The sequence below is a fragment of the Epinephelus moara genome, chromosome 11 (genome assembly GCF_006386435.1).
Source record: "Epinephelus moara isolate mb chromosome 11, YSFRI_EMoa_1.0, whole genome shotgun sequence".
Lineage (NCBI taxonomy): Eukaryota > Metazoa > Chordata > Actinopteri > Perciformes > Serranidae > Epinephelus > Epinephelus moara.
In genome coordinates this window covers 31,930,893-31,944,474 of record NC_065516.1, presented here as the reverse complement: position 1 = coordinate 31,944,474, position 13,582 = coordinate 31,930,893, and the positions used below count along the sequence as shown (strand labels likewise).

Genomic DNA, 13,582 nt, shown 5'->3' with positions numbered 1-13,582 from the left:
TCCGGGGCATCAGGGAGGATCTCAGCATTTGACTGCATGTTAGTGTTACCGCACATGTCCACAAAGAAACACTGGTTTACATAACAGAATTGGTCGATCTGGGATTAGCACTGCATGATGTGATCTTCCATTTAAACTTTGACGATATATTGACGAGGGATGTCGCGAGAAGTCGATGCTTGTTTTTCTCTAGTATCGTATGGGGATGCAATTCTTCCGGGCCTAATGGGGCAGCATGAATGTCGAAGGCAGAAAAAGAACGCCTATCGCCATGAAGGAAGTTGGTGACAGGTGCAGCTTCAACATCAGCACCATCTTGACTCGTCGAATAGAAAAATGTTATTTCCTGATTCCAGTATTTTGTTAATTCTTTGCAATGGGAGCACTGTGTATTTATGCTATGCTACAAATGCCAGTAGCGTGATGAGGTGCTAAACATATATTTTGTGCTGAGCGCTACATGATTGGCGTTTTGGCCACCTGTTGTCCAGCGCTACATGATTGGCGTTTTGGCCACCTGTTGTCCTGCACAGTGTACACATTTGTGTGTGTCTCTGTCGCAGAAGTGTCTGAGCATCGGGCACAAACACTCTATCCGAGTCTGTCTCTCAGCTGGCTCATCACAACAAAATCATGACGTTCCCATGACGGACAGCTCCTCCCACCAATCTGGCACTCCACTAACGAGGTAGATAATGGCTCTAATCTGTCATCATCCTTATCTATTTTGGCTGACCTTTCCATTGACAGACCGGGAGGAAGCAGCGAAAGGGGCGTCGGGATCAGCTGTGATCACTTTGTTATCACACACAGCTGGTGGCAGACTTACCCACAACTCCAAAATCTAATCTCGATAATCTTCTTCCAACACTCGATAAAAGGAGAGAAAACACAGCGGGTTTCGGCAATTTGATGATTGCGGCTTGTTGGATGTTATTTGCTGTGTAAAATTGGGTTTGAAATGGCTTTTGTGGGGCTGTTTTTGTGTTGGCTGAGATTAGGGCCCTCCGAGTTGTTGTTGGCTTCTTTCTCGGCCACATTCAGAGCAGTTTGCAATGCAGCGTCTGTCTGTGTGACTGGAGCGTGTGAACCACAGACTTTATGACCCCTGGATTGCGAACCCTGACCTTTAATGGCCTGTTGGGTGAACTTTGAGCACGGCCACCCGTCAAGCAATCCACTCAGTCTCTTTCTCTCCTTTCTCTTCCTCATCTGCTCTGTATTTTCTTTTCCACGCTTCCTCACTCCATCTTTCTCCCTCCCTCTGTCTCTGAGAGGCTCAGGTCATTCAGCTAATGAGCGCTCCTATTTAAGGCGAGCACCGCGGCCCTAAATAGATCTTAAGATCCTTTAATCGGCCGCTGAGGCCCGTTCTGCTCCGTGTGACGACAGTTGGGATGCAGTGAGGCTGTTGAAGTAGCCACCACCTGCTACATCTACATACCTGCTCGGGACCCCCCAGCCCCGGCCGGACTCCTCTGTCTTTTTTGGATCATGTTTTCATACCTGAGGACCCCGCACTACATTGTGAGTAGCTGTTGTTCTGCGCTGTCCAAAAGCAGGCTTAGTGGATGTGACTGGCAGTGTTGAGGCTTAGGCTACTTGGCTGCGGGAAAAGTAGAGCAGGTGTTAGTGGGTCTCGGTCCCTGTCATGGGCTCTGGTAATGACTGCAGAGCTGCACTGAAAACTGAGGTTCGGATTCAACCATGTGTTTTTCATGTGATCCTTATGTGGTTATTGCCAGAGATGGAAATTAGCTAAGTATATTTATTAAAGTATTGTTCTGTATGTACAATGTTGAGATTCTTGTGCTAAGTATAAAGTAGAGTTTTTCCATTTAATGCTGCTTTATACCTCTGCTACAACAACAACCCAACAGCTTTCTAGAAACAAGTAAAATCACGTTTTAGATGTACATGTGGCACTTGTTCTTGCATTTTTTACAATTTTACCAAGTGTCATATGTTGATAGACACCTGTTGGCTTTAGCTAGCTAACATGACACACTGAACTCAAGGGAGAAGGCTCTTGCATAGTAAGAAATGATTCCAAAACATTCATCAGCGTCCGACAGACTTCTGCTCTATTTATTCAACAGTAACAAATCCACAGCAACAGTGTGTTATCTTGAATATCGTGCATTTTGGAGCTGAAACGACTAGTTTATTAGTTAAATGACGAGGGCAGGGCGACATGGAGAAAATTAAATATCACATATTTTTTTACCTTGATGCTGTTATTGCAACAATATTGCAGGGTTGAAGTGGGTAAAGGCAAATAATAAACCAGCTATAAGAGTCTGGTAAGTTCAGAAAATGACGTAAATGACATCATGTTACTGTAATGCAGCCTTTGGGGCGGCAGTAGCTCAGTCCTTGGGGACATGGGTCCCCGTCAGGACCAAATATGGAGCGTGGACTGGTAGCTAGTTAGGTGCTAGTTCGCCTCCTGGGCACTGCAGAGGTGCCATTAAGAGAGGCACTAAACCCCCAACTGTACTACTCTATGGGCAGCTCCCCTTGCTCTGAGATCTCTCCATTTAAGCTGTTTGTGCATGTGTGTGTGTTTCGGGCCTGTGTGTATATGACAACAGAATGGGGAAAAAAATTGATTTCCCCTCAGGGATTAAAAAAAGTATATTTTATGTCTTTCGTCTTTAAAACCAGGAAAAGACAACACTTACTACGATACTACGATATCCAAAGTCCAAGACTATATCTAATCTCATGTCATGATATTAATATAATGTCAATATATTGCACAGGCCTTTGATTCACAGAAAGTTACTTAACAGCTACTCTGATAAATGATTAATCGTTTGTCATTTTTTAAGCAAACTTGTCAAATATTCACTAGTTCAGACTCTTCTATTGTGATGATTTGTTGCATCTCTGTTTTATTTCATTGTAAAGTGACTTTGAGCATATTGGTCAGACAAAACAAGCATCTTTTAAGCTGCCACCCTGGACTCTTTATACATCAAAAGATTAATCGCGACTATAATCTGCAAATTAATCGAGCTAACAGGGAGGGTTACCTGTTACACATTTTGCATTCTCGGAACCCATCGGCTATATTCGGCGTCTGACTTCGGGCAGACGGCGATACAGCCTCTGGGGGCAGACCCCCGATTTTTTGGCATTCCAGTTTGATTTGGGTGGAGGAGGCGAATTTCCGTTTCCGACTTCCGTTTATATATAAGTAAATATGCTGAACCATTGCGATGGATTCAGAGTTTGCAGTGACGCCAATTATGTTCCGCCTCGTTAGTTCACCGCACGGAGCGTTTAACCTGGCAACAACTGCAGACGTGATTGGTCAATATCACACGGACTACAAACAGCCTACAACCAGAAACCAGGGCTCTTCTGCTTTTCTTCCGGAGGCAAGATCTCCGGGGTTTGCCTACAGACTCTACATTCACTGAATGTAGAGTCTGTATATAGAGACTACACATTTTGCAGTTCATACAGTATGTGATGCAAAAACAACTCCTCATGTTGTTCTTCTCATAAGCTCTCAGTCATTCTGGTTTCCCACACACCTCAAAATTATGTCACCCAGAAAGCATTTAAAATTAGCTCCACCCTGATAGCAACACATCATTAATAATAATAATAATCATACAATGAGGAGTGGGAGTGGCCATTTGGCGTATTGACTCTTGCTTTTGATCCTCAAGTACAATTTCAGGGCGTCTGCAGGTCCTTAAAAAGTCTTAAAATGTCTTAAATTCAAATTTATAACTATAAAAAAAGTCATTAAATAGTCTTTAATTTGAATTAGTGAGGCCTCAAGTGCTACAGATATTTTATCGTATTTCATTCATCAATTTTTAGATTTCTTTTTGTGAACATGAGTGAAGCTTTTTTATATAAAAGTCCACATTTCTAATGTTACAAATCTTTTAAAATTATTATACTGTCATATTACTTAATATTTGCACTTACCTGTTGGCAAAATGTGGATTAACTTAACTCACTTTAATAACCATATTCTTACACCTACCTATGCACAAAACCACATATATATACTTCTTACCTGCAGTGCTTAAATAAGTACAACATAATTTGTCCTTAAATCTGTCCTAAATTTAAGATGTCTTGAAAGTGTCTAAAAAAGCATTAAATTTAACTGTCTGATGCCCTGATTTTGCTCCTAAACATCTCTACTTTGTAGTTTTGCTTCTTTAACTCAAGTAAAGGATCTGATGTTTTTTCTTGAGTCATGCTGAATCACTGTTGTTTCTTCGAGGGACATGAGGGAAAGGGACGGAGTAGATCGCTCCGAGGAGTACGAGCAAACCACGGCTTCCTATTGTTGAGGTTTTAGGTTACAAGAGAGAAAGAGGCTGATGGTTGTTTTCAGTGTCCTCTTTCAGCATCAAAAGGAGTCCATAACTGATTTACAGAGCGAGTATAAAGAGGATCTGACCTTCAGTTAACTGCAGGGCAAATGCAGTTCAACTTGAACGGCTGGCTGACGAGGATCGGGTCTGTCAGTGAACAGAGCTGATATTGTGGGATGTGACAGTGCCTCCAGGTTGCGTGTGCACGCTCATGTCGGAGCACACAGGTGATTGTGTTCATGATTGAGGCTTTTCTTCAACACAGAATGGGTTAAAGGCTCTTTTCTTCGCAGCGCTGACACACCTGTCCTCCTCAGTGGACGTAAAGATGGAGGAAAGCCTTGTTGGCTTAACCCTCTCCACCCCCTGCTCACCATGGTAACCACAGCTGTCAAGTATACCTACTGTGGCTCTATTCTTCTCTACAGCTCCGGTCTTTTCTGTGTGTCTTTGTGCCACAGTGTTTCTGCCCGCTCCCTCCGTCCAGTAGGAACTGAATAACCCGTGTGACTCTTTACACCTCTCTTTAACCCCCCCCCTCCTTGATTTCTTTTCTCCCACCACCTCTCTTCTCCTCCTGTCATTGTCAGCTGCTCAGCTGTAGTGACTGACGGTTCACTGGCCATTGTTGTCCTCTGTACCAAGAGCCCTTGTGTCCCGCGCTGTCGCCGCACTTCATGTGGCACCGCCTGAATAGACCTTAGGCTGCTGCCACCAGGCCCCCTGGGTCTGCTCCGTCATGCCCATCAACCCCCCCAATCTGTGGGGCAGGCGGGAATCAAATAAATCAGAGCCTAGTTTAAAGGCTCACGTCACACAAATACAATTAAACATCCACCTGCTGTGTAATTATGCAAACTATTTCCTATGGAATACACCTGCTGATGGTGTGTCGTCATGTCGAAGGATGGATGAGAGCCATGCAGTGGTGACAACAGGGAAGCTGATGTAAAATAACAGCTGTTATCTCAGGGTTGCCATGTCTTTCCCACCCGACATGGCAACACTACATGATGCATGCTCGTGGTATTTTACAAGAGCTGCTGCAACTAATCCGCCAGTTAGATTCTCATTTAATTACGTAACCATTTTGTCTAAAAAGTGTCACAGAACAGTTAAAAAAAGCCCCAGCTTGATTTCCCAGAGGTGAAAGTATCATCGTTTCCATCATACACTGCACTTCAGTCTCAGGGTCCTGCTACAGACATCTTTCACCGCGGATACATCAACTCCTCGTAGTAGGAAAAGCACATGTGAAATTAATAACATTAACGATGGCTCGGCTCCACTAAGTGTCCCAGAAGGCTATTCCAGTGAGCCAGCATACACAAAATCAGGAGAAGTAGAATCCAGGCACCATTAAAGTTATTATATAGACCTGCTATGACATGTCAGAAAGGTCTGTTGATCATTCTGGCTCACTGACACACTGTCAAGGCTTAATGGGACACTATATAAAAATATATATCTGTATAAAACAGGCCCATCATTAATGTTTTGGACAACTCAAAATGTCTGCTGTGAAAGACCTGTCTGGAACAGGCACACCTACATATAATGCAGGTATAATTAATCTAACAAGGAGTCAGATTTTATATCCTGAGAAAAGTTTAACACACCTTAATGACTGTGGGCAGTGTGTTGTGATAGTGCTGTAGTATGAAGTTCCCTGTTGTTTCCACCATTACAGCAAACCATGGCTGCATTGTACTGTACAACACTGTTCTGCAGTGGTTCCCAAGCTTTATTCTTCAGCTGACAGCCCCTGATTGAAATGACATATTTATGGATATTTCATGTTATATTCAGTGCGTAACAGTAACAGTGCAAAACAAGTGATAAACTGAACAATTAACCTAAAGTTTGAAAGCAGTAGCTGCAGGAAGTTTGTGTAAAAGGAGCGATTTGGATTAGGGCTGCCACGATTAGTCGACTAATTGATGACTAATCGACTATTTAAATAATTGGTGACTATTTTAGTAGTCATAGAAAAGTACTATAAAAGTACCCCAAAATACTCTTATTGCAGCTTCTTACGTTCAGATATTGGCAGCTTTACACACTCTTCCATGACGGTGAACTAAAATCCTTCGGCGTGAGTATGAAACAAGACATTAGATGACGTAATTTTGGGGTTTGGGCGAGACAGACCGACATTTTTCAACATTTTAACACATTTTTCGATGAAATGATTAGTCGACTAATCGAAGAAATAATCGACAGATTAGTCGACAATGAAAATAATCGTTAGTTGCAGCCCTAATTTGGATGAATTTGAGCAAATTTCTGTGAATATTGCATCAAACATGAGTTTTGCTGCTATTTGAAGGAACTTTTTATACAGTTGTCTGTCTGTATTACATATTTTTGAAGTTTTTAACAATCGTACAAACTTAATATTCTTCTTTTCTGACAAATTCAGTGTTTTCTTCTCCCTGATGCTTGGTGATTGTTTTATTAGCTCTTCGATTGTTGGTTAACTCTGCACTTTATAATGCAGAATGAGGCTGTTCAGCAGAGAGTGAAGGCTGTGTGACTAGAGTAGCTTGTGTTTGGGAACCAATGCTGTACTCTATGTGTTGCTAACACACAATGGCAAAACAAAATTGCTATTTGCATGGATATATGGCAGTCCCAGTGACCCCACTTTAATCTGTCCCTTTTGTCCCGTGAATACCGACTACCAGAGACCGTAGTCAACACCTGAAATGAATCTTGGCAACGAAGGTGAATTAATGGCACCTAAAGAAGTTGCAGCCCCAGTCACTGATTAGTACCAATAAGACTGTGTCAAATACGAAACAGATTGACTTAGGCCCAGTTCCATTCCTTATTTTGACCCCTCATTTCCAGGTGCCCTTATTTGCCCCTCGGAACAGAGTTCCAAAGGGTAGTTGTTGAAATGTTCCCCTATGAAATGGGACAATCCTTCAAGACCCTGATACATTATCAGTAGGCTATTCGTCATCTGTGTAAACACACACGGCTATGGCAATAATCATATTATCACAATGACATTTGCCTTTTATCTGACAGAGATAGGAAAGCATGGACGCTCAGGATTGCTCACAACTTGAGTTTCACACTCTCAGTTCATCAAACAAGTCACCAAATAAAAAAGAACACTATGCATTACCAGGCCACTAGCGGTGCTCTGTAGGCTAACGTTAGCAACCTGTGCTCCTACTTACTCAGTCAGTTTGAACTGTTTGAGTGTCATGCACAAATCCGCAATAACAATGTAATATTAGCCAGTTTGTTAGTTAGTTAGCTACAAAGACATGAGCATTTTTGGGCTTCAGTAATGACACGTAAATCTGCTTTTTCTCCTGCAAACATTTAGGACGAAACCCCCAAACTGCACTAAGAGAAATAACCCTTTTTAAACAGGAATTGTGCAAATTTGCAGGAAAGCCCAATCAGTCTTTTTTCAGCATTGGCAGTATAAAAACAAAATCGGGGAGTGCAGCGAAATGCCACCTACCTACTTTTGTTTATACAGAATGTGCCTTTTTCGGGGCAATGGGGGGCGTGAGCAAGTAACAAAACGTGTAGCTCAGCGTGTGACATGAACAGTGACGTGGGAGGGAAGCTGCGGCTGGTCAGTCCTCCAACGATTCTCTCATAAGTCGGCCCGTTCTTCATCGTCCCCGTCATCTGACGGTTAATGGCCTCTTCGTTTGCGAGGACAAGGAGGGCGCACAATTCCTTGACTCCCCAGTTGCTCATCTTTACAGTGTCTGTCAGGTTTGTGTTTCCCTCCTGCTACTAGCTGCTCGCTAATTCCTGCTATCAGCTGTTTCCTGTTTATCCATTGCCAGTGGCTCGCACATGCGGCGTCATCAACAGCTCCTCCCACAAGTCTTCAACAGCCCCTCCCGTGGCGGAAGGGCGCCTCGTTCTTTTTAAACCAAAAAGGTTCCACCAATATGTCTACACTACGAGACGTGTCTAAACACTCGCAGCTTGCCAGAAAATCAGCCCAACATTCGGCGAATATCTCAGTGTAAAAGGGGCTATAATGAATGACTAGTATGCATCACCCTCTGTGACCTGGGGTCTCATTTATACACAGGCACCAATCGAGGTCTGAAAGAGGTGTACGCTGCTTCCCACGCAAAAGTTGTGATGTTTAAAAACACACTTGATGGGAGTAACTTTGACCCATGCTTACGAACATTTTGTAGACGGTGAGGTGGAAGCCTGATTGTAGAAATTGTCGATTTTTTTTGGGATTGTGTCCGTTTGTGCATTTTTAGAATGGATCCTACGCATTGTTTTACGAATGAGATCCCAAGATTGTTTTCTTAATCATAGTCGGTGTCCTCTATGTTTTCACTTTGCCAACAACGTGTCAAGCAGTGGAACCTGTCAGGAATACACACCACCAGTACATTTTTTCTTAGATGTACATTTGTGTTTTATTTTTGACGCCTTTCACCACGGTAAGCTGTTAGGCTCAGGCGTGATTATCTATAGGGGGTCACTGTAGCAAATCCTTGTTCATAACAGGTGCTTAAGACTTTCCCAGTATACTGTATTCTTTCCCAGCAGCCACACTGTGTAGACTTTACCGTCTAATGCCTCAGATTGAATGTAATCTTTTTGCTATTCTTGCTACAGAGCTTACTTATATTTAGATAGATTTAAATTGAGCTACTGTGTGCATTCAAACCAAAGCATATAGGTAAATATTATGCATCTCAGATTTAAGGCAGCAGTATCGTAGACCAGTGAACCCTCATGCCAACAAGAACCCACTCCTTCATAGTGTCCTTGAGTAAGACGGAGCATCTACCACACAACTCTGAACTTTGACCTCCCTGCAGAGGGTAATAAGACATTTCTCTAGCGTGAATCAATAAAGAGTGTTTTAATCCGTCACTGTCTTCAAACTGATTGACACAGTCTGCTCTGTTCTGCAGAAGGAACACATGTAATCAGAGCGCTATCAGCACAAACGCAGGCTCAGTAATCTGTGAAATGGTTATCAGCAGTGGAGAAATGTCACCGGGTACTGGGACGTCCCTGCTATCTAACATGTTGATACCTCGGCTCTGCTGCAGTCCACTCTTGATATATGTGGCGTTTGCACTGCGGAGACAGTAACCTGATCTGTTTTTGTCCCAGTCCCAGCGTGATGTGCTGATGTGTCTGCACTGGGGAAGTCTCTGGATCCTGAGATCAGGATGGAGGAAGGAAGCATGCTTGCACTTTCCTGGCACCAACAGACTAACACTGCTTGTTTCAGTTTTATTTACTGATTTATTAGTCTCATCCTCGTGTTTATTCACATTTTTGGAGCTGATACCAGCTTGAAATGTGATGTTGGTTTTAGTTCAGACTGCCATGTAATCAGGCTGGCACTGACTGCGTATGACACATCCTGTTATTTTCTTCTCAGCTGCTCAGGATTCACAGAAATGTGACTAATTTGATCTTAAGTTGCTGCAGATGACAGAGGCACACACACTCGCAGTGCTGCAGGAGATGTAATAATATTAGCAGCGTGTTTACAGCAGTCATTAATATCATTAGCCCAACACAGAATGCATGTAATCTGTGTCTTCTGTAAGCCAGTCCACTAAAACAGGAAGTACTGAGGGCTCTTTGTTCCCGCTATAAGTGATATTCTCCCTTTAATGACCCTTAGATGCTTTTAGTGGTTTTATTAGACACATAGTGTGTGTGTGTGTGTGTGTGTGTGTGTGTGTGTTGCACATGTTTAAAGAGGAATATGTGGCCATGCATAAATTCTCCTCCTCTCTGAAAGCCGAAGGCTCACAGAAGTCTCATTGATGTTTGAAGAGAACAGAGACTGGGCTAACTGGGCAGCTTGAGGAGAATATGTGCAGGAGTGTGAATGTTCCAGATTTATTGTGCTGCAGAGTGGAAGTAACCTCTTGTTCATGTGCCAGTCAGATCCACTATAAAAAGAAAACAGTTGGTGGTGCACGTGCACACAAACTGGTAGACACACTGATATTAACACAATGAAGTGGAATATGGAAAGCAATGACACACAGCAGATAGTGATTGAAATTGAGTCTTACTGATTGGACAAGAATGGATATTATAAGGCAGACATGTGGAATATAACAGTTAACAGACGATAATTATCTAATGCTCATCATAAAGGGAAATGTTAATGCTACAGCATGCAATGATGTTTCAAACCATAGTCTTCTTTCAGTTTTTACCAACAGTTTGGGCTCGGCCCTTTCCTGTTTCCATGACAATGGCTGCAACTATTATTTCCATTATAGTTTAATCTGCCAGTTAGTTTCTTGATTAATTTTCATAAAATGGTGATTAATGTCCAGAGGCAAAGGCGACGTCTTCGCCCTGTTTTGTTTGAATAATAGACAGTTTTTTGAAGACTAAGGAAACTGGCAAATATTTAAATCAAAGAAACTGGAACAAGGTTTTTTTTATTATTTTATTTTATTTTTTTACAGAACCAATCACAGCATTTATTTACATTAATATCCGGGTAGAAAAACCTCGTGTCATGTATATAAAATCAAACGGCGCTGAGCGAACACTGCCTCAATTATTAAGTTTTTCGCCACCTAAAACAAAACCCACCAAGACAAATCAGTATCAGCTTAAATGTGCAATATATTTACAGTAGTTTCACCACTTGACTTTGTCGTCAGACAGCCTTTTTCTAGCAGATACTTGAAGCTGTTATATCAAAGCCGCCAGACTATCGAGGCACTGATTCTTTATTGTGTAAGGTAAAGTGGAGCAAATATTCAAATACAGCCTACACTTACACTAATACTGTTTTTTAGGTGGGTAAAATACATTCAGCTGCGTCTCTGTCTGCAGCAGCATATTGCTTAGTTTCCAAGCTTGTGGATTTGGTTTATCACAGATGCTAGCAAAGCAACATAGTAAATAAAAACTACATTGTTGTCATGTTATTTTATTTTATTATCTATTTATTAAAAGTTACTTTATTCCATTGACTTTTTTAACCCACTGTCATTTTCTCTGTCTTTGCCTGTAAGGTGTCCTTGAGTGTTATAAAAGGCGCCTATAAATAAATGCATTAGAAAATAAGCGCAGATGAAACATCAGATAGGTCAGACCACAGTTTTTAACTATATACCTTACAACGTTACTGCTACTTGCTTAAAAATCAACAAGTGTGATGATTTCACATATCTCATATTAACTGTAATTAATTGCCAGTTGTTTACCCGGAAAAAATGTTAGAAATAAAAAAATATGAGTAAGAAAACAAAGCAAGAATACCCTGCAAATATATTCTGTAAACAACATAATTATTTTTTGTCCCAAAAGAAGTATGAAGAAGTGAATACATATCAAATCCTAACCCCTTTTTCATCAATAAACTTAATATTAAACAGGAATATTCCCACTGTTCACCATGCTCACCTCGATCAAATCAGTCAACGAAAATAAAACTTTTTAAAGATTATTTTTTTGGCTTTAATGGACAGGACAGAGTGAAGAGTGTGAAGTGGGGGGATGACATGCAGCAAAGGGCTGCAAGCCGGAGTCAAACTCGCAACTGCTGCAGCAAGGCATCACCTCTATACATGGGGCACCGGCACTATCCACTAAGCTACTGACGCCCCAACAACAATAAAACTTTAAACAAATCTAAACAGATTAGAATATAACAAGCTAAATAACTGTAATCAAGAACAGCCCACATATCGATAAATCGACTGTTGTTGCATCGCAGCTCTTAACATGAGAGTGCCCTGGTGTACAAAGCCAGGGTCGTAGGGAAATGGTTTCACCGTTTGGTGCAAAAAAACTGGCGTGCACCCCATCTTACACCTTTGGGATGAATTGGGACGCCTGCTTCAAGCTGGGCCTTGTGAACCAACATGAGTGTTGGACCTCACTTCTGCTCTTGTGTCTGAATGGGAACAGTTCCCATCAGTCAGGTTCCAAAGTCTGAAACACCAGTAAACCAGAAAGTGGAGGCTGTTCAGCAGATTAATGATCAACTATTACCATCAATATGGCTGTAATGTTCCGGTGACTATTTATTTTCGACCATGTATGGAGCAATCTTTGTCCTGTACAAAGTTCTGTAACTTCCCTTCCTCTGAATATTTAGCTTATATGTTGATGTAAGATGTTATCATCACGATTAAAATGAGATTCTGTGGTGAGCAGAAGGAAATCACCCCCGTCTTCCTCCTCTGGCCTCCTCCAGCTCTCCGAAACCCTCTGAGTGTCTCTATCTGTTTCCACATAAACAGAGCAGATTAGCAGCAAGATTTGAGGGAATATTAATAACCTCCTCTAAACCACAGCCAGCTGCCTCCCAGGCCACAGCTAAAGACAGAGAGAGGGAGCTGCTGCAGGTTTGTCCAATATTCACTGGATCCAGACTATAATGAGCTGTCACAAAGTGTGATTATGTGCCTTTATGATATAGTTTGTGCTGCTGGTGATGTGTTCAGTTGGGCACTTTGCCTCCAGTGTCAGATTATGTTATACTGGAAATACTAAGTTTTGAGCTCAAACCAAAACTGGATTTAGAAGTGTCTCTGGGCAGGACTGAGACTCGTCCTCTGTGTGCAGCGAGACCTGTCTGTCTCCGCTGATGCTTCTGAGAACTGATATGTGCAGCTAATAGGCTTTCACGCTGAATTAATAACCAGCAAAACGCTGCATGTGGGTTGGACCCGTGGAGGCTTCTGGTGAAGACACAGTGACGCTCTGTTCTACATGATGAGGGAAAGATGAATTTTTCTGCTCGTGCCTTTCTGTATCAGACCATGATGTCATTCATCCACAAGTGGAAACATGTCTGCTTTTGATGACTCCATGAACTAGCTTTGGTGTGACGCTGTCCCTGTCGTAGCCCACATAGCCTAATTCTAAAACTAATATAATATTTGCGTTGCCTCGGCTCAAACCAACCGGTTATTTTAGATTTTGGTGTCATGGAAATAAGAGAGGTTGTGTTTTTTACAGGGCAGAGAACAACCTCACCTTCATCCATGATTTTTAGTAGTGATGGCCAAATGAAGCCTCATGAAGCATTTTCTTTATTTTCTGAGCCCACTAGATGGCGCTTTTTGTTCAACAAAAGGTTGAAAGCTTCACTGAATTGCCATTCTTTGAGCCTCTCTCTTTAAAGCATAAGCGCCATCTAGTGGGCTCAGAAATTAAGGAAAAGGCTTCATGAGGCTTCATTTGGCCATCACTAATTTTTAGTGTCCAGTGTGAAATGCCTT

At 42.0% G+C, this 13,582-nt stretch overlaps 1 protein-coding gene across 9 annotated transcripts in view; it reads left to right on the top strand.

Moving 5' to 3' along the window:
- The window catches only part of arhgap12b (Rho GTPase activating protein 12b), a 76,870-nt gene that overhangs the window by 27,706 nt on the left and 35,582 nt on the right, over positions 1–13,582 (top strand). Inside the window, exon 1 of one of the 9 annotated variants that reach the window (XM_050056227.1) lies at positions 1,388–1,527. The exons of the other annotated variants lie outside the window; for them this stretch is intronic. Coding sequence (XP_049912184.1) covers positions 1,495–1,527 — 33 coding nt within the window. The 5' untranslated portion in view covers positions 1,388–1,494. Of the gene's footprint in view, positions 1–1,387; positions 1,528–13,582 lie in introns of those variants that run through there. 9 annotated transcript variants of the gene reach the window in all.